Source organism: Typha latifolia, chromosome 7 (assembly GCF_019914945.1).
Source record: "Typha latifolia isolate L0001 chromosome 7, TyphaL0001v2, whole genome shotgun sequence".
Lineage (NCBI taxonomy): Eukaryota > Viridiplantae > Streptophyta > Magnoliopsida > Poales > Typhaceae > Typha > Typha latifolia.
The window spans coordinates 10,786,660-10,805,548 of NC_133092.1; the positions used below are offsets into that span (position 1 = coordinate 10,786,660).

The 18,889-nt window shown below is 35.3% G+C and overlaps 1 protein-coding gene across 1 annotated transcript; it reads right to left on the reverse strand.

The window, feature by feature from the left end:
* Positions 1-3,328: 3,328 nt before the first annotated feature.
* On the reverse strand, positions 3,329-18,527 carry LOC140792198 (zinc finger CCCH domain-containing protein ZFN-like). Its single transcript, XM_073143049.1, has 7 exons — positions 18,195-18,527; positions 17,957-18,114; positions 13,395-13,457; positions 7,214-7,333; positions 6,799-7,095; positions 4,390-4,716; positions 3,329-3,807 (listed from the first exon to the last, which is right to left on the reverse strand). Exons 1-7 carry the CDS (start codon positions 18,229-18,231, stop codon positions 3,526-3,528), a joined length of 1,284 nt encoding a protein of 427 aa, XP_072999150.1. The 5' UTR covers positions 18,232-18,527; the 3' UTR covers positions 3,329-3,525.
* Between the last annotated feature and the right edge of the window lie 362 nt (positions 18,528-18,889).

Below are 18,889 nucleotides of genomic sequence, written 5' to 3' on the forward strand. Positions count from 1 at the left end.
ATAGAGCTAACATTGATGATTGAGATGTTGAGAAATGTATATGATTTCATTATCTTCTGATTACCTGATTATCGAGTGGTCAATATATATCATATATAGTTGCATTTGATATCATAGCATCGTCATGGTCAGCATGCATCATGTGTCATATTTGAGAGAAAGTTATGATGATAGTATGACATGGATATTTGTTTATTCTTTGTCGAGGATTATATAATTTATCAGTTATGACATGTTATCTACTTTTTATTTATGTATTATTGAGGATACATTCATATATTCATTCATGACATGATGCTCTTTCGATTCATATTATTTCAGTACATGATTTACTCTCTATTTGATATCACTAATTCAGAGTAAGATTTATTAACTGAGCCTTTTGCTCATAACTCTTTTTATTTTTTTTCTAACCCCCTCAAATATATAGTACGTGATAACTACTTGAGATATCTTGAGGAGATATTTTAGAGCGATGATGAAGTGAGCTATAGACGTGAAATGGTATAGAAGATAGTTTAACCAGATATTGAGTTGTACAATTATTTGATATTTATACTTTATTATATCAGATGGTGATTTATATAATACATGTCAGATTATAGTGTACTCGTATATCAGTTGTTTAGTTGTATCTTGATGGTTTATCATGGCCTGTGTGGGTCCTGCCAAATTATATAGTGTTCTAGTGTATATTATTGTGGACTTGGATATTCATATGTTAACAGGTTTATTTAGTTGATACTATGATTTATTTGGTGTTAGATTATGTGAGCATGGATATGTTAGCAAGTAGTATTTGATGATGTCATAATTGTACGTGCACAAGAGTGTATTTGTGCATGACGGGTCCTGCCCGTCCTGTCGCGTGCGCCGCGCGTGCCCGTGCCGGCTACTGCCTCAACATGCAAGGCATGCTAGGCACAAGGTCGGCCATAGCATGGCCGGTCGCATCATGCCCACCTATTTTTATTTTTCTTTTTTTGTACTTGAGTTATTACAACTCTATACAAGCCTCTCATACAAGGGAAATAAGGTAGTAGAGTGAGATAAAGAATAATAAGTAGAAAAAGAGCAGAGTAAAAAACATTATAGGTTAACTCTAAATTCTGTAATCATAAAAAGAAGGTGGATGAGGAGAAGTAAGAGAGGCTACCATATTTAAATTTTTAGAGACATTTCATAATCTGTACATAAGCACTTTCATTTATCTAACACAAATTTTTTAAGCGTACATGATTTTTTTCTTTCAATTGAAAGAGTTAAAAGAATCAAATATTATAATCAACCTTTCAAAAAGATGAGTATTAACGCTATGAGTAGCTAAAAGAAAGAAAACAAATATTTATTTTCAGAAGAAGACAAAGAAAATTGATAAATATAACTATAAAATTTGTAAATTAACTACAAAATTTGTAACTTAACAACGAAATTCGTAATTTAACTGCGAAATTCTAATTGTAATTTAGTCTTTTAACAAAATTTATAAATTAACTATGGAATACGATTAAAAAAAAAAGACAATGAGAGTGAGATAGATAATACCCTATTTGAAACTTTTAAAGACATTTATAATACTATTACCTTGCAAATTTTGAAGTATCCATAATTAGATACTGTAACTTATTTGCAACATAGATTAAATTTTTTTTAGAGGAAATCAAATAATTTGAATTAAGCAATTCTGTCTTTTTTTCTTGAAAAATTGATTATAAAGCTTTTGGTTATTTAATTAATTCTAATTATCTCAAACTATCTTCAATTATCTCTTACTTTATTAATTAAAAAGTGACTAAAGAGACTTGTATAAAAAAAATTAAAAGATAAAAAGAAGCAGCAGCGCCAAAAAAAGCAGAAAATTATTTCTCTATACTTAAATTGTCCCATCAATATTTAATTTAACAAGCACTAAGTGGTGGAAGGGCAAATTTGAAAGAAAAGAGAAAATGCATCAAGAAAACAAAATTCGAGCAAGAGTGACAAAAACAAAAACGGTGTTTTTTGTGCAAATTTACCTACCATAATATGCATCATACAAGTTATTCACATTATATTTATATAAAAATAGTTATTCATATTATAAATAAAATTAGATTTTTTTTGTATTATTAACAAGTTTTTTCATATTATAAATAAATTATTCAAATTATAATTAGGTTATTATAATATAAATAAGTAATTATGTCGTAAACAAGTTGGTAGATTGAGTCATAAGTTGGTTATGTAAGTTCAAGTAATAAACACAAACAAGTCAACTTATTTATAATCTAGCCTAGTTATATTAAGGTGAAACCTGTTCAAAGCTATTAGATTTATATCGAATTATTTATTATATAACTCTTATCCGGTGTATCGATAAAGGAAAATATAGATTAATGACAGGATTTAGCATATAGATATATTTTGCTTTTAACTTTTGTAAACATGCAACATAGAAGAGCATTACCATGCATTTTTAGTTGAGAGAGAGAATGACAATTTTATAATGTCCCGTTTAATTATAAATAATAGTCGATACCCCTCAGTGGGGACAAAATGTCTCAACCACTGAGATACTAAATTTGTATCTTTACTCCTGACCATTCTGAAGAGAACATTTTCATCTACAGAACATCTGCTGATTTCACCACACGAATCACTTCAAATTTGAAACCAAGCCTTCAGATCCTTAAAGCAAACTTGCACATTTAGAACTTGAAGAGCCACTTGAAAGAGCTGGAAATAAGTTTGCAATTACTCGTAGAGTTGCTTCAATCTAAACTAAGTTTCCAATTGGCATGCAAGTTTAGTCAATCGGTGTTCAATCTAAACTAAGTTTCCAATTGGCATGCAAGTTTAGTCAATCCACCGATCTCATCGAGGCAAACCACAAGCGAAAATAAACTAGAATCCTCAAGCAACTGGAGTTATATTCTTCTTGTACTACCTGCCATTGTAGTTTGTAAGAAACATCTGATGCATAAATTGATTATTTGCAGCTGGTTCTTCTTCTATCAACGTTTCAAACCTGCTGCAATAAGCCGGTCTCTATCAGCATTAGAAGCTTGTGAACTCAAGCATCAAGAAGCAGAAATTACTTACAGCAGTATTTATCCAATTTTACATGGAATCAGAGATAACTGCATTAATACAAGGAAAAATTCCTTCGTCATCCAAAATGTAAGTAATAGAAAAAGAGTATGGCAGTGAGAATTTAAGAAATCAAGTGAGAATATCAGCGCATTGTCTGCACGAATTTAGGCTCTGGAAATTGGAACCATGGGTAGCAACTAGTATTTCGTTTTCAAAAGTCTCCAAAATGTTTTGCCGAGAAATAAAGATTTTGAGCTTGTAAGAAACAACTTTTTTGTTCTTTTTATTTTGGATCTTTCTCATCCCAAAAATGAAAACACGTGGAAATGCAGTTCTAACAACACAAGACTGCTATCAAATGAAACCATGATTCAGATGAACAGTTCCAAATCTTCATGAAGAACTGTACATCTCCAGCACAGAACTCAATTTACATAGATTGGTGTCATGGAGTTAGGAGAAAGAAGAAAATTGCCCAATACTTGTGGCATGTGATCCGTCAGCCACAATATTTTCATCATCAGAAGCCACTTGCCGAGATTCTGACAGTGTTAATGAAGGAGGTCCAGATGAAGATTCCAGTAGACGCCGAACTACTGGTACACCAGGTGATGTGGGTGTCAAAACACTGTATGCATAGATTCCCATAGGTGTTGCCATTGGATGGTCAAATTTGCAATTTGGGCCAAATTTGCAGATACCATAACGAGAATAGAATTTGCACAACACTTCCCCCTGCAATAAAACCAACCAAAAGGATAAGAAAAAAAAAAGAAATGAGCACTAATATACCAATGGAGTTCCACAAAGTAGTTGGACTATCTAGTAGAATTTCTACAAAGACTAGTAGAAGAGGATAACAAAATTGAAGATTAAGATAATTATATCATACAGATTATTACAAAAAAAGAAAAAGAAAAAGAAATAATGATACACAAACTATAGAGTCGAATATCACCTGCATTTACAGAATAAAAGCAATAGAAAAACATAGAAGACAAAATAAACTTAGATGTATGATTGCTAAACTTATTTGTTTATTATTAACATTTCTAAAACCTTTTTTGCATCCAACAAGAACATGTTCACTTTTTCTTCCTTCTGATCTTTAAAATAAATGCCAACTTTATTCCGCTCACTTTAGTGAAGGGCATACTACTTCTAGTATTTTGTAAAGGTAAGTCAGGATTTTGAACTATACAAACTAACTCTAAAAGAATCTCCCCAAAGTGATCCATAAAATGATAAAATAAAAAAGAAATGACGAGTGATAAAATGATGAAGTGCTAGAGGGAAACGAAGGTTGACACAACGTACTGGGCGTAGTGGTAGTCCTAATGGACTCAGTATGCAGTTTGGAGCAGGAACCAGTCTCTCCTTGGGATGATGAAACTTGCAGACTGCGCCGAACTTGCAATCTCCAGTTTTCATATAAAACTGACATTCTGGTTGATCAGGTCTCTCAGGAAAGATATTCTCTCTCTGCAATGCATACTGAGCCATAGAAACTGAACTGGAACCATAGGAAGATATTGTCCCTTGAACTCCTGCACTGGCTTCACTCTGGTGAGAAGTTCCATATAGTTGAACAGCCCCTGCTGTTTGTTGCCGGTTCTCAGAAGATGAAACAGAACCAAATTGCCCCTTGAGGTAATACAAATAATAAGTAATATGCTAAACATGCAATAAATCGTAAGTAAATAAATAGGAGATCTAACAGATCATAGATTTTGAAAAGGCAGAAAGAAGAATGAAAAAGTGATATGACAAGAAAATGATCGACCTGCAAAATGTGGAAGGTGAAAATAGCATTGAGATAATAAGGTGGCACAATAACATAAATACTGCATTCTATTGGAAGCCCCCTACTTATCTCTTATAAAATGGCATTTACCTTTTGGATGCCTCCTAAATGTTAGATACTTCTGCGCACTTCTGTTCATAAATTAGAAATTAGATATTATCTCATTTTCTTCTTTTTCCTGAAAATTGAAGACTACCTGCCAGGCTATTTTGGTAGAGATGCAAAAGTAAGTCTCTGCATGAGGTAGGTAATTATTTCACAAGTTCAAATATCTTTAAAAATAAATAAGATGACATTGATTTCAGCAACTGGGAGATAGCATCGCTACATGCATAGATATTTGAATACGAAGGTGATGTCTTGCCATCCTTTCCTGCATATCTTTGTTTCAATTGCCCACCTTTAAAGTATTAATGAGTCATTTATAATTCTCCCACTTTATATAGTCAGAAACAAAAAAAATGATAATGCTGAATTAAAAGAAAAGTACTGAAAGAACCATAGTTCCCAGTTTCGGCCGATCCTAGCCAAAACCAGCTAGCTGGCTAGTTTCGGCTGGGCTATCGGCCCCATACCCGATCCGTTTCGGATGGTATCGATTGGATGGGATCGACCGTATCAACCGATCTCGCCTGAAACTGGCGGGAAGCCAGGAACGGGTGGGATCCAACCCGGACCCCACTTCTCCGCCTGCCTCTCTTTCTCTTTTTTCTCTTTTTCTTTTTCTCTTTTTCTCTTCTTTCTCACTTCTTCCACTAGTGACCGAGTAGATCTCCAGCAACCTCGACCTCTGGCGACATTCTCAGACAAAGATCCGACGACCTCAGATGAGTTTTTTTATTATTTTTTTCAGTTTTTAATTCCTCTCATTCCCTCTCTCTTTCTCTTCCTGCTCACCGCAGTGACAGCTGCTGAGTGCCTAAGAGAGAGAAGGGGAAGGGAGAGAGACAGGGGGGAAGAAGTAAAGAAAAAATAAAAACATTGTCTATGTGAGTCATTTTTGAATAAGTTTTGAATTTTGATAAAAGAGGGGAGAGAGAGCTCGATATTCATCAAAATTTTGAATTTTAAATAAGTTAATATATTTTTTAAGTTTTTAGGCTTCATATTTGAGTAATTTTTATTTACTTATTTTCCTCTCATTTTTTCTAAATTTTTCGAAATTTTCTACATTTTTAAATAATATTTAGAATTTTATGTAATTTAAAAAAATTCGATCCGATACGTGTCGTTTTTCCAAACGGTCAATACCGATCTCAATCCCGATACTAGAAACCTTAGAAAGAACCTTCTCATAGGTACATTAAATAAAATAAATGGAAATGAAACTTCCAGTGGATTGTTGTGATTGAATTAACCAAAAAAATGTTCATGAGTACAAATCTTACCATCAAGATCTGCTCCTATAGGTAATCCTGCTACATGCAGGCACACACACACACACACACATATATATATATATAACTTCTCCAGTAGTCCAATGAATATCTTTTTCATTATATGGACCAGAATCATGAGCACTCTGGTATTGAAGGGATTGGTTTATCAGTGACAGATTAACACGAAGATAGGGCCTGGGAATTTATATGATATTGTAGCTATAACTTTAGATGTTTGCACTTTTAGTCTAACCAAGTTTTGTGAATAACATTACTTCCAAATCACCAAAGAAAAAAGAGAAAATAATACTTGCAAGTGGTGCAATAGGCACACTTCCATTTCTGGGGAAATAGAGAAGGTCAGCTTAAGTAAGCACAGTATCATAAAGTAATAACACAGATAGGGAAGTTAAAGGATTCAAAAAAACATCACCCCTGTTTTAGAAATAAACTATGAGAGAGAATGAGAACAGAGACAATTATTCATTTAACAAAATAACAGATAATCTTCAACTTAATAGAAGCATGAGTAGTTGCACTTACAGTATATGTATTCCAGCTAGGTACTTGAACCAACCCTTGTGGTAGAATCAATTGAGCATAACTTGAGGGACTTTGCCATCTGGGGCTTGCAATAAAAGAAGCCCTTGACAATGGCCAGTTCGTCAAACCCCCAGGATAGGACTGTTGAGAAGGACTTGTAGATGACTGTACAGGAGGATAGATAGTAGAACCACGTAATGAAACCACTGCATTAGAAGGTTGTGGATGGTGGAATTTACAAGTGTTCCCAAATTTACATTGCCCTGTTCTTAAATAATATGCACACTCCTTTTCGTTCTACAAAAAATAGTTAAAAAGTTGATTAAATGTAGTGGAAAACTCACCTAAAGAAATAAAAAGTGACAGCTGGAATTCTAAAAGCAGAGAAACAGAGGATATATCAACAATCACAAACCGCGCGAAGGGGGTATCCTAGAATATTTAATTGGACCCTCCCTTCAATTCCAGCCTTTTCTCTAGGGTGATGAAATTTGCATGTAGGTCCAAATTTGCATGTGCCGGTCTTCAGATAATACTACAAATAGTACAAAGAAGGAAAGTCAGTCTCAGTTGGACCAATATATAACCTGAGTTAGAATATTCATGTGATATGGAAGACTCTAATCACACCAATGTGCAGTACAAAGTACAAACAATTCAAAACTATCAAGTCCTAGGTGCAAGTTTAATCTCGAAGGAGTGAAACTCCATCTGGTTCATTACTTCATTTAATTTTGAGCAAAGTAGTGCTGGTTCATAACAACTCACATTTTCGGATTACCTAGGTATGAGAACATTAATGTACAATTATCATTTAATCTCCTCTGCCATGTATTTAACCCCTCTAAATATATTCCATTTTACATTGTATTATGTATAATCATTTAATAAAAAAAATTATAGTTCATAATAAACTCTCAATATGGCAACATAGAACAATCAATCAATTTGGATCAATGATGGTCGTGTCGTGCCACCATCGGCACGATATGCCCTCAGCACGCTCCTGCGTGCCACTAACACGCATTTAACATAATTTTAATAAAAAATTTAGGATATTTAGATATGGTTTTAGGTCTTCGGCATATCAATCTTTGATTTTTTTGTTTAAATATATATATTAAAACCTATATTACAGTATTTTATTTTTAGATTATTTTTATAAATGACCTATTTTATTAAAGATAAAGTAATAGTTAAATATAAATATTATTAAACAAATAATATGATTGAATGCATTTATTAAAACAAATATTCTTCATTCTCCCTCTTAAAGACGATTTTTTTAGCACAACTTCCCTGGCAAATTCGTCAAGGAGAAATCATACACATTAACTTTTTCCCTTATAAAACCCTAGGCCTGCTCCTCCTTTTTAGAGCTATCAAAAAAGCCTGTGGGCTTGTGAGGCTTGTGGGCTCGGTTCGTTAAGAGCCCGACTCGAGCTCTAAATAAGCCGAGCCGAGCCAACACTGACTCGCTCAAGCTTGGCTCGATTAGGCTCGTATAATATTATATATATATATGTGTGTGTGTGTGTGTGTGTGTGTTTAGAACCATTTGATCTTAGATCCAACAGTTAGTATGATATGTATAAGTAAAGAAAAAACCTAAGCCAACCTTCAATTTCCCCAAAGTTCCCAATCCCATCGACCAAACCCTCTTTACCACCAAAAATCATCGTTCACCTCCGTTCCCATCTTCACCAGTCACCACTGAAACCCTCCTTCGCCAAGCCCTCGCCGACGAGACATCCGTCACCATCCTCACCCCCATAGTCGCTTCATCGGCGAGATTTCCCCATCCTTGCCTCTTGCTACAAGGCATCTCCAAGCTCCCATCAGTCTCTCCCCAACCTCTGCCTGATCTAGGCCGTCAAATCTGCGTCGCACGGCCCGACATGCTTCCCTAGCAAGAAATCTCTTGATGTAGTTATTGTAGCCTTTGTCACCCAAATCTTTAAAAGGGCAATTTCCATTACCGGCAGCCCCGAATTGGTGCCTAATTGTCGTCGACTGACCTCTTTCCATATCGTGTTGATTGCCTTGGCCATGATGAGTGGGTTGGTGTCGTTAGTTGGACCACCAACAGGGGTGATCGCTGACAACCATACTCCCCTCGTCGTTGACCTCTTTGAGGAAGATAACAAACTCGGGCTCATTTGGGTACGCGTAGTGCCTTTATAAATGGGTTTGGGTTATTGGTTCAGATCTGGTTGGGTCAGAGAAGACCCAACCCGAATCAATGATTGTGTGGGCTAGCCACAACCCACTTTGAGTTAGTTACGTGGGGGTTAGGCCTTAGGCCTCGCCTATTTCTTTGGGTTGGAGGGTTGTAGCTTAGAAGCAGTCCACCTAGGTCCTTGGGCTTCAATCAACCCAAGTAAGAAATAAATGTGTTTCAAATTTTAGAAATTTTGGTTATTGTTAAATTAAAGTACTTGAGCTATCCCACGAGGACCTTAAATGAGTGAATTCATTCACGTATTTACATTCTTGTATTTCGTAATATGATTTCATACTTTTAAGCAGTATCATACTCCATGCATTGTTAATATCTCCGTGCTATATTACTTTTGGTGTGATATTATAGTTCATGAAATGTTAATCTTCATGCATTACTATTCTTCGTACAAATAGCAAATATAATGATCATGAATAATTGGTGAAACACTTGTTATGAGTGGGTAGAACTGTGAGAATAGACATATGTTAGATATTCTTCGTACATCTCCCTGTGGTGACTCAAGTCTACCTTGAAATCCAGGGGACATACCTATTTCTGATCAGTCTATGATCTATTTAGGTGACTGACGAAATTAGAAAGCAATCCAAAGTTAAATCAAAAATTTCCCTGAGGTGATCATAATCTCTCTTAATAGTTAGTGGAAAAAATTATCACACCTTCTAGTGACCCTCACTAGATTAACTATAAGGTAAAATATGAGTATCATCTCAAGATGACTTCTAATTGATGTGGATCCATAGACATAGTCCTAATGAGGCATTTAGCACTTTTTAGATTAAGAAGTTCTGAGTAATGAAATTGAGCATATTATTAGCTTGTTAATCGCGTTATTGTTACTTATGCTTTATTATTCACATTGTGAGCATACTGGTTATTGTTATTAATTATTGAGTTTTGGTTTTTTACACATTTGGTTTTACTGGCTTTTGGGTGGATACATCCATTGAGCTAAAATTATTAGCTCATTAATCTCTCTTAGTATTTCAAATGCTAATTAGCGTGGCAAATAAGCGTGGTGCACCAGGACTTTACCTCAATTTAAGATTTTGGCAATCTATCTTCAATTATAGTAGTGGTTTTAGTTTTAATTTGAAAAACTATTTGTTGCCTTAGCTTTAGTTGGAAGACATTGACTGTATAATTTGGATATCTTTATGCCTTTGGGAGTTTTTGAATTGGAGTTATTAAATAAATTTTGAAACTTTATATTGTGAAGTTGGATAGTTATTATTAAGGCTTAATGTATGCCAAGCCTACACCAATCTACAAAATCCGAGATAGGTCACCTTAGTGGCCTTAGAGGTTTCACATTTAACCTATTTGTTGCCTAGAATTGCTTAGCCATTAATTTGTATATTCTCATCAATCTTCAGAGAGTTGGCATGATGTTGATTGTCAACTATATGAATCTGCTAAGTGCCACCATAGAGCCTACTCTAAGTTGCACCGTTAATGACCAATATTAGTAAAATATTGCATAACCTTACCGACAGAAAATAAAAATGGGGAAGATTTTGTAATCTCTAAAGGGAAACAAGGGACCTCAAGATACTTGCTACATAAAAGAAAGAACACAACACTTAAATGCAAATTATAACAGCAATGAAAGAACTTGTGGTCCTATTAGAATGGAAGCATGAGCCAAGAAACATAAACAAGTTACATCCTTTCACTCGATTCACTATTTGAAATGCAACTTAAAATATAATACTGCGTGCAGTAAATATAATCCCTGCAATTTAGCAATCAGGACACTTCGTTAACGCAGACCATGTTAACACTATGTCTAGCAGTTTTAAAGAGGTACGCATAAATTATAGAATACAGACACCTCTTACATGCATTAATAAAGACTAAAAATATGAGAGTAAAACTGTTAACTGTTAGTTTCTAGCTTCCTCAGAAGAATTAAGTATGATCTGGAAAGAAAAACGGGGTATTTTTCTTCTTACACTGAAGCTGAATATCCAAACTGATAATTATTTCACTTCAGCACGGATAGGGTCCTTCAAAAAGATTGTCGGCAAACTAACCATCTACCTTAAAGAGTTTCCTCTTGCTTTTCAAAAGGCTTTGATATTTTGGATAACTAGCTACTTTTATTTATAGGCTAAGTTCTTCCAGTACATAACCTTAGATAAATCAAGCACTGTATGTGACAAATCAAGAGGAATAAATGCTTAATCAACATCTTGATACATTTAGTTAGGATCTTTTCTTACTGTATTAGATATTTATTTTCATTAAAATAAAATTTATGTAGGTCGCGTTCGAATGCAGGAGGGATCGTGTTCGAATGCCTTTGCGAATGCCTGCATCAGGTTCGCAAATACAGAGGACACAAAAAGTGTGTTCGAACGCCTACATTGCATTCGCATATACAGAGAATGCATTTTGTACATTCGAACGCGATTGGGCGCGTTCGAACGCGATCGGCGGGAATTCTCTAGGATTAGGGTTACTTATTGTTATTAGGACTTATTGGCTAGCATCTATAAATATATAGATGGCAGCCAAATTTATTATGCAATTGGATTATTAATTTCTTGCCTCTCTATTATCTCTATAATCTAATCTCCCTCCTCCCTCTTCACCAACCTACCACCTCTATCGTTGGCAAGGTCTCTCCTAACTTCTAATTTCCCTCGTCTGTCGAGTCCTCTCTCTTCTTTGGGATCTCGACCACTTCTTCCCCATTCATCTTTATCCCTTAAACAACACCACCCATCCACCCTCATTTCTATTATCATCCATAACTCTAACTTCCACTCCACCCGTCACCACCACCATCATCCGCAATATATCGTATTTTCGTCCCAGTTACAGTTCGAATCTGCGAAAGGTGTAAATACGAAAAACGTAGATTAGGGAGTTACGGATCGATTCCACTTGGTTTCATAATTTTTTGACTATGGGAGAATATTTGGTGAATATTTTTCCTCGGTTGCACGGACTGTTTCTTGCAATACATACCTGCCAGGTAATGCATGTCTGTTTATAGTAGAATTACTTCTTCACGAGTCTAGGTTAAGCATGGCTCTGTAGTTGCTTGAATTATAAAATTGTGCTTTCTTGGGGTACATTATGTTATAGAGAATAGATCTTAACATATACTATAGATCTTCATGATATGATGATTTTTGCAATCTACTTAAAGCAATTCCCTAAACAATACCTCAAAGATGTCAAAGATTAGAAAATAGAGAGAGAGAGAGAGAGAGAGAGAGAGAGAGAGAGAGAGAGAGAGAGAGAGAGAGAGAGATGGATAGTCGATTTAGAAAAGAAAACTAACATGAGAATTGTTTTATGTATGGTAGAGGTCTGTACATACATGTCACTTTCTATGCAAAAGATGCTGAAAAATCATTTGGTGAATTCACTTAGGAGCATAACACCTTATGCCAACTGATAGTTTTTAGCAAAAGACTTTTCCTGGTTATAGGATCTAGACCCTAAATGTAAATTAAGGTGGAATTTTGAAAATATTTAGAATAAGAATGAATAATGAAAAATACAAGAAGCAACCATTCCTATGTAACTAACAAACATCAGTCCCACATACAGACATAACCATGGCTATGCCTCTGAGAAAATCCACTGACTACTGTCAAACTTTCTACATGCCTCCAACTTACCCCCTCTTAGTTGCTAATGTGGAAAGAGAAAAAAGAGAGTGAAATCAAAATAGGGGTCAATGATCAAAATGAGAGCATCAGAGGTAGTGAGTAGTAAAATGGTAGCTTTGCAAGGTTATGAAGATAAAGAGAGAGGCTGTCCCAAGAGGGTATAATTTATAAAAACTGATACTCAGAGATAAAGGCCTGCACGTTCACTGGCCGCTTCCATTTCAGGTAAAACTAGAGCCGAAAGCCAATCTATGTAATTACACAAGAGGGTATAATTTATAAAAAACTGACACTTCCGCTTCTGCTTACACTAAAAAAGTCACTAGGTGTAAGATCTTCAATCTAAGTAATTATCAAGGATTTGAGATAACAGCTTGATTAGAAGCTCTTTCCCACATGCTATATTGCTATATCATTGAGAAACTGTCAGGATCTTTTCCAAATCAGCCTCTAAAACTAATCCAGAACCCATAGTCATTAATTAGTAGAAATATACACTGGTTTCTGAACCAAAAGAAACTATAACATACAACAAAGCAGTTAAACCTTCACTTCAGAACTTTTTAAAAATCTAGAATTATTTATGTGTGGGTGTGTATACATACTCTAGTCCATGGATATAGCAAAAAGAGAATGAGATGAAAAAATTAAAGCAAAAGAATCACATATACTAATCGAGTTCTATTGAGAGTTACATGGAAATCTTCTTAGACAGGAAGAGTTACCTGGCATTCAGGTTGTCCTACTCTTTCTGGATATACTCCCTTCATTCTTGCAGCAGCAATTGCCTGACATTCAACAGGAGCAATCACGATAACAAATTTAAATAAAACAAACAAGCTTAAGTTTCTAGGTCAAAACAAACATTTTGCTCTTTTGAACTTTGATTCAGTATCAATTTGCCCACCCCATACAAAACTACAAATGTCCCCCTAAACTTTTGGAAACCTGTAACCAATCCTATCTGCTAGCCTACTGTTAACTTAAAAGAAAATTATCCTATGTTCTTGTCATAGACAAATTTACCCTCACGAAGATGAATAATTACTTGTTGGATGATTTTGCCCTCTATTTCATCTCCTTCCTCAAACTGGCCTAGAAAAGGGTCTTGTCTCATTCATCCCCAACCCTCCAATTCTCCATCCTATCTCTCCACTTCTCCTGCTGACCTTAAAAAGGCCTGCCTCCTTTATTTCCATTACTCAACTTCTCTATCCCACCTCTTTGCCTTCTTGCGAATCATTCTATGCTTCTTCTCCACATGGCCTCCAATGGAAGTAGCAGCAACACTAAGGGTGGGATCAAAACATCAAGTGGCAAACCTAATCTAAATCTCAAAATTATGGGTAGAACCAAGCAACAAACTCTATGAAATCTCTGCAAAAATCTCCCTGACAGCACAACAATCCTTGGTTTTTCATGGACCAAAATGGCCCATATAAGGTGTTTGTCATAAATAGATAACGAAGGGCCAGATAAGTGGGTTATAGGAAGAGAACAGGCTGTGAACAGAGATAATAGTTTGCATTAGGTGTTTGCAAATTTTGGGTACGACTGTGAATAGAGATAATAGTTTGCATGAGGTGTTTGCAAATTTGGGTAGGACCAAGTGATTCACCCCTCCCCAATCCCCAAATCAATATTTAGGGGCAATAGGTGATTTATGCAGCCCTAGGTAGAAATAAAGTGAATCCAAGCTTGTTTCTCAGATCCGCTCTCAGAAATAAGTCAAGATCTGCTAAAAAGTGGATCTTGACTTATTTTTCAAGCACGGTTTGAGAGATAAACCTACCAATCTGCTAAGATCATCTTCTTTTTCCACCCCATGAGATCCCTTCTCTTCTCCATTTTAGGGTTTCGAAGGGAGATGGGTGCCAGTTGAGGCAGAGTCCAGGTTCAGGCGGAGGTTGCAACAATGAGAAGAGATAGAGGCGGAGGCAGAGAAATACTTGTGGAACAGCTAGCACGTGCCACAAAACAGGTAGTGGTCATCCTTCTAGGACTATTACCTTTCAATAGTCCACAGAGAGTGTTAGATCATCACCTAGATGTTGATCTGAGAAAGATAAGCTGTTTCACTACTAATTTTATTTTCAGCAATAGATCTCTCTACAAATATGTAGAGAACCAAGGAGGAAGAACAAGAAGAATAAGAAGGAAAACAAACGACAAAAAAAACATGATAATAGCACTTTATTCAAAACTCTTATTTATAGATACCAAAAAACTGAAACATGATAAGATGAAGAAGAATAAGAAGGAAAAATAAATAAAAACATGATAATGGCAGTTTATTCAAAACTCTTATTTATAGATGCCAAAAAACTGAAACCAAATTTCCTCATCGTTGAGTCTCTCCGCCTATCATTTATGACTTCAGAGCTCTTTTAACTTAATCGGATATAAACTCAGTCTTCTATTATTAAAACTCCATTACTTCTCAAGCTTTGACTTTCCTAGAATGATATGGCATTATTATTGTCTCGGGTACAAGTAACAATTCTAAGACTTCCATTATATTTGAAGATTACCTGAAAATTTTGATCAAGATAACAGATCTTATTCAAAAACACCTATATCAAAAATCCAAACTACTATCATAAGATTTGACATCTTCAATCTGCATCCATGACATCATTCATTGACCGGACTGCTCAGATGCATGTAATGAATATGTTGCGCAAAGTTCATCCTCAAGCATGTCACAGAACTGGTAGTAATTGATGATGTTGGACAATGCAACAGCTTCTTACGTTCTCACATTTGGCAGAATCTTTCTTTAACCTTCAATTTTCTTAATTTACCAAGTATAGTATGTTCGCTGCTTTTCTAGATAAACAACATATGGATCTAAAATCTTGACTGATAAAATTTTCAGGATTTGCTATTACATCAAGATAAGTTGTTTCTTGCAAATGTGCTAATATCATCAACTCTTTTATCTCCTGGCTGATTTAGCACAACCTCAGCTTTTTTATTCGAAATCTAGGACTCACTGATTTATCTTCATCTACCACTCACTGTTTTATGCATGGATTCCAAAATTGGCCAATCCGGATCAGGATCAACCATTACCGGTCTCAATCCGGACCTGAAACCATTCTAGTGACTAGTTTCAGTCTGGGATCGATCAATTTCGGCCGTCTCAATCATATCGACCCATCCGTCTCAGCCATATCGGCCAAAACTCGACTGTATCAGCCAAAACTTAAAAAAAATTAAGATTCAGTTCAAATCTAAAATATATCAAATATATAATTGATATCCTCAACTGCCTTCTTCAAGTTTTCAGTTTTTATCCTCTATCTATCACACACTCTCCTTCCACCCCTCATATTTCATCAAGCTCATCCAATGGCCGATTCAATGAGCCCCTCCGGTTACTCCGCACTCTAGTGAACTCGAGTGAGTATTTTTTTTTCTCATTTCTCTTCTCTTTCTCACCCATTCTTTAACTTCTCTTTTCTTATTACAAAACAACAATAAAGAGAGAGAGATCTCTCTCTTCACTATTGTTTTGCAAGAATAATCTACTAATATAAAAATTTGTTAAATTCAAGTTGAAATTCATCATAGTTTTTTAGTGAATTTTTTCTTTAGTTTTTACGCTTAATATATTACTAATTTATATTTTTTATTTTTCTGTTATTTTTTCTAAATTTTTTGAAGTTTGCTTGTATTTTTAAATAATATTTAGAATTTTATGTAATTAAAAATAGTCTAATCCGATACGGGCGGCCGATATAACCAATACAACCGATACGTATCGTTTTTTCTAACAACCGATACGTATCGTTTTTTCTAACAACCAATAAATAAAGTATTTGGAACTCCTCAAAAAGGTAAAATCGTCAATTCTACTTGTTGACAGTAATCCTGAGTTAAATGAGTGTCAACAAGCTTTTGAATCATGTCTATCATGGTTCAAACTTCAAAGTTCTAGTAAATTGAACAAATCAAATCGAGGCATAAACATTGCTACACTAGTGACAACCTAAACATCATACATCTTAGCTCAAGCATAAAGATTATAAATTTCAATTGAGCCCAATTTTCACCAAAAGAATGCAGAAGGAGTAGCTTTTCCAGATCAGGACAATATGGATTGGATCAACCCATTGGCAATTACAATCACTGCACTTCCAAAAAATGCCATATGTTAAGCTAGACTTTTTTTTTTTTAAAAATGAAAAGGAAAATTTTATCTGCAAAGAAATTATTAAGAAAAATGCGAGCAACATAAGATAAAGTAGTCAATAAGCCCAAAATGTTACAGGGAAGTAAGATGTGATCACAACTCACAAGATTCCAAACTTCAGTTACACCTATCTATCCTCTGCTGCAAATAAACTGAAATAGAAATATAGGAGCATATAGTTCCTATCATATATGGAGTGAAATCAAATGGCACATTCTAAATAATCTATGAGATATTAATGATATAAACAATACATAGAAGGAGGCATCAAAAATAAAAGTCTAAACAGGAACCCATGTTCTTCTTTCAACCAAAGAAGAAAAATAAAAATATAAGGAACACAAGAGAAGAAAACAGGTCTGTACAAATTGGTAATGAGTATTGACAGGAGACAAGTGAACCAGACATAATTCAAAATAGACATATCTTATTGAGCATTAACATGGAACCAGCAGAGGGCAGAATTGTTAATGGAAACCAATGCCAAAACTATGATAGGCAGGCATGTGTATTTGTCCTGTAGTACCAACATGTTTCACATTAAAGCTCATCCATTTTGGTAATCTTAGATTTTTCAACTATAAAATGACATATCCATTCAAATCTATGTTCTTCATATACACTTATATCCATCCCAGTTTGTGATCTTAGTTAGCTCTTAGCTAGTGGGGAACTTAATGTGTCGGACACTCAACAATTTTTATCTCAAAGCTAACCATATAGTAACTGCAAAAGGAGCACTTATAAGTATTATTTTGGGTCAGACCCAAACTTTATTTTTTCTCCCAAGTCCAAGGCTATACAGCGTTATTTTGGCCAATTTCAATCAATTACCAAATTCATGCATGTTCTTGAGGAGCCTGCACATAGCTACAGCCATTGCAAAGGAGCCCAATCTCATAGTTAAAAGACGGCATGAATTGGTATACATTGTAACAGAGAAGCTCTATAAGAGGTAATCATAAAAATAGAAAGAAAACCAAAAACACATGGTAGTATAAAATTGAACAAAAAAAGTGAACACATTCTTAATATTGAAAAATAAAAAAAAGTAAACATAGTATTCGAGAAAAAAAAATTGAAATATACCAGCTTCCTATCGGGAGGGTGGTTGAATCTGCAAGTCATCCCAAATCTACAAAGGCCAGTCCTGACATAATAAGCACAGTCTGGCTCCCCCGGCCGCTCGGGATACGCCCCAGAATCCATCATCTCGCCTCCTCTCATGCTCATCTGCCACATTATCTCTGCAATACCATCACGATAGAAGAAGATTAGCTCAGAACCCAATTGCACAAATCCATGAAACCCTAACTCTAATCCTGACCGTCACCGAAGTCGCCGGCAGCGGCGTCGTAGTCCATCGGCGGTCATCAAGGGAATCCCGAGGCGGTCGGAGGCGTCATCGAGAGCGGCGAGGCTTCGATCGGATAAGAGAAAGAGGAACCCGGAAGCGAGAGAGGAATGGAAAAGGGAACGGAAGGGGAGAGAGAGAGGGGTGAAGGGGGAGAGAAGTGGAAGGGGCGGGGGAGGGGGTGGGGTTGTCTTCTCTCTCTTCTCTCTCTCTCTCTCTCTCTCTCTCTCTCTCTCTCTCTCTCTAAAGAAAGCGTGAGGAGAGGAATAAAAACGACCACAGCCATTCACTCCGACAGCCAGTCGTTTGAGGGCTTTTTTTTCTGCCTATTTTTCTTTCCCACCAGCGGGAGCGGAATATGACGCGATAAATGTTAAATATTAGTTTTTTTTTGCATACATACCCTTAAAAAATCTCATATTTACTTATAAACTCCTCTAAATTTGATATTTACATGTAAACCCTTCAAAATACACGGGTTTTACATGTATACACTTTAAAACCATTGTTTTTTACATGGGAATCGTCAAAATTTGAATAATTTAGACATAAAAAAATAAAACTATCCTTATTTTAGTTTTCATAAATTTTCTTACTTAAGGATATTTTTATATTTTTTTATCTTAAATTATTGAGATTTAATTTGAAAAGTAATTACGTAAGTATCT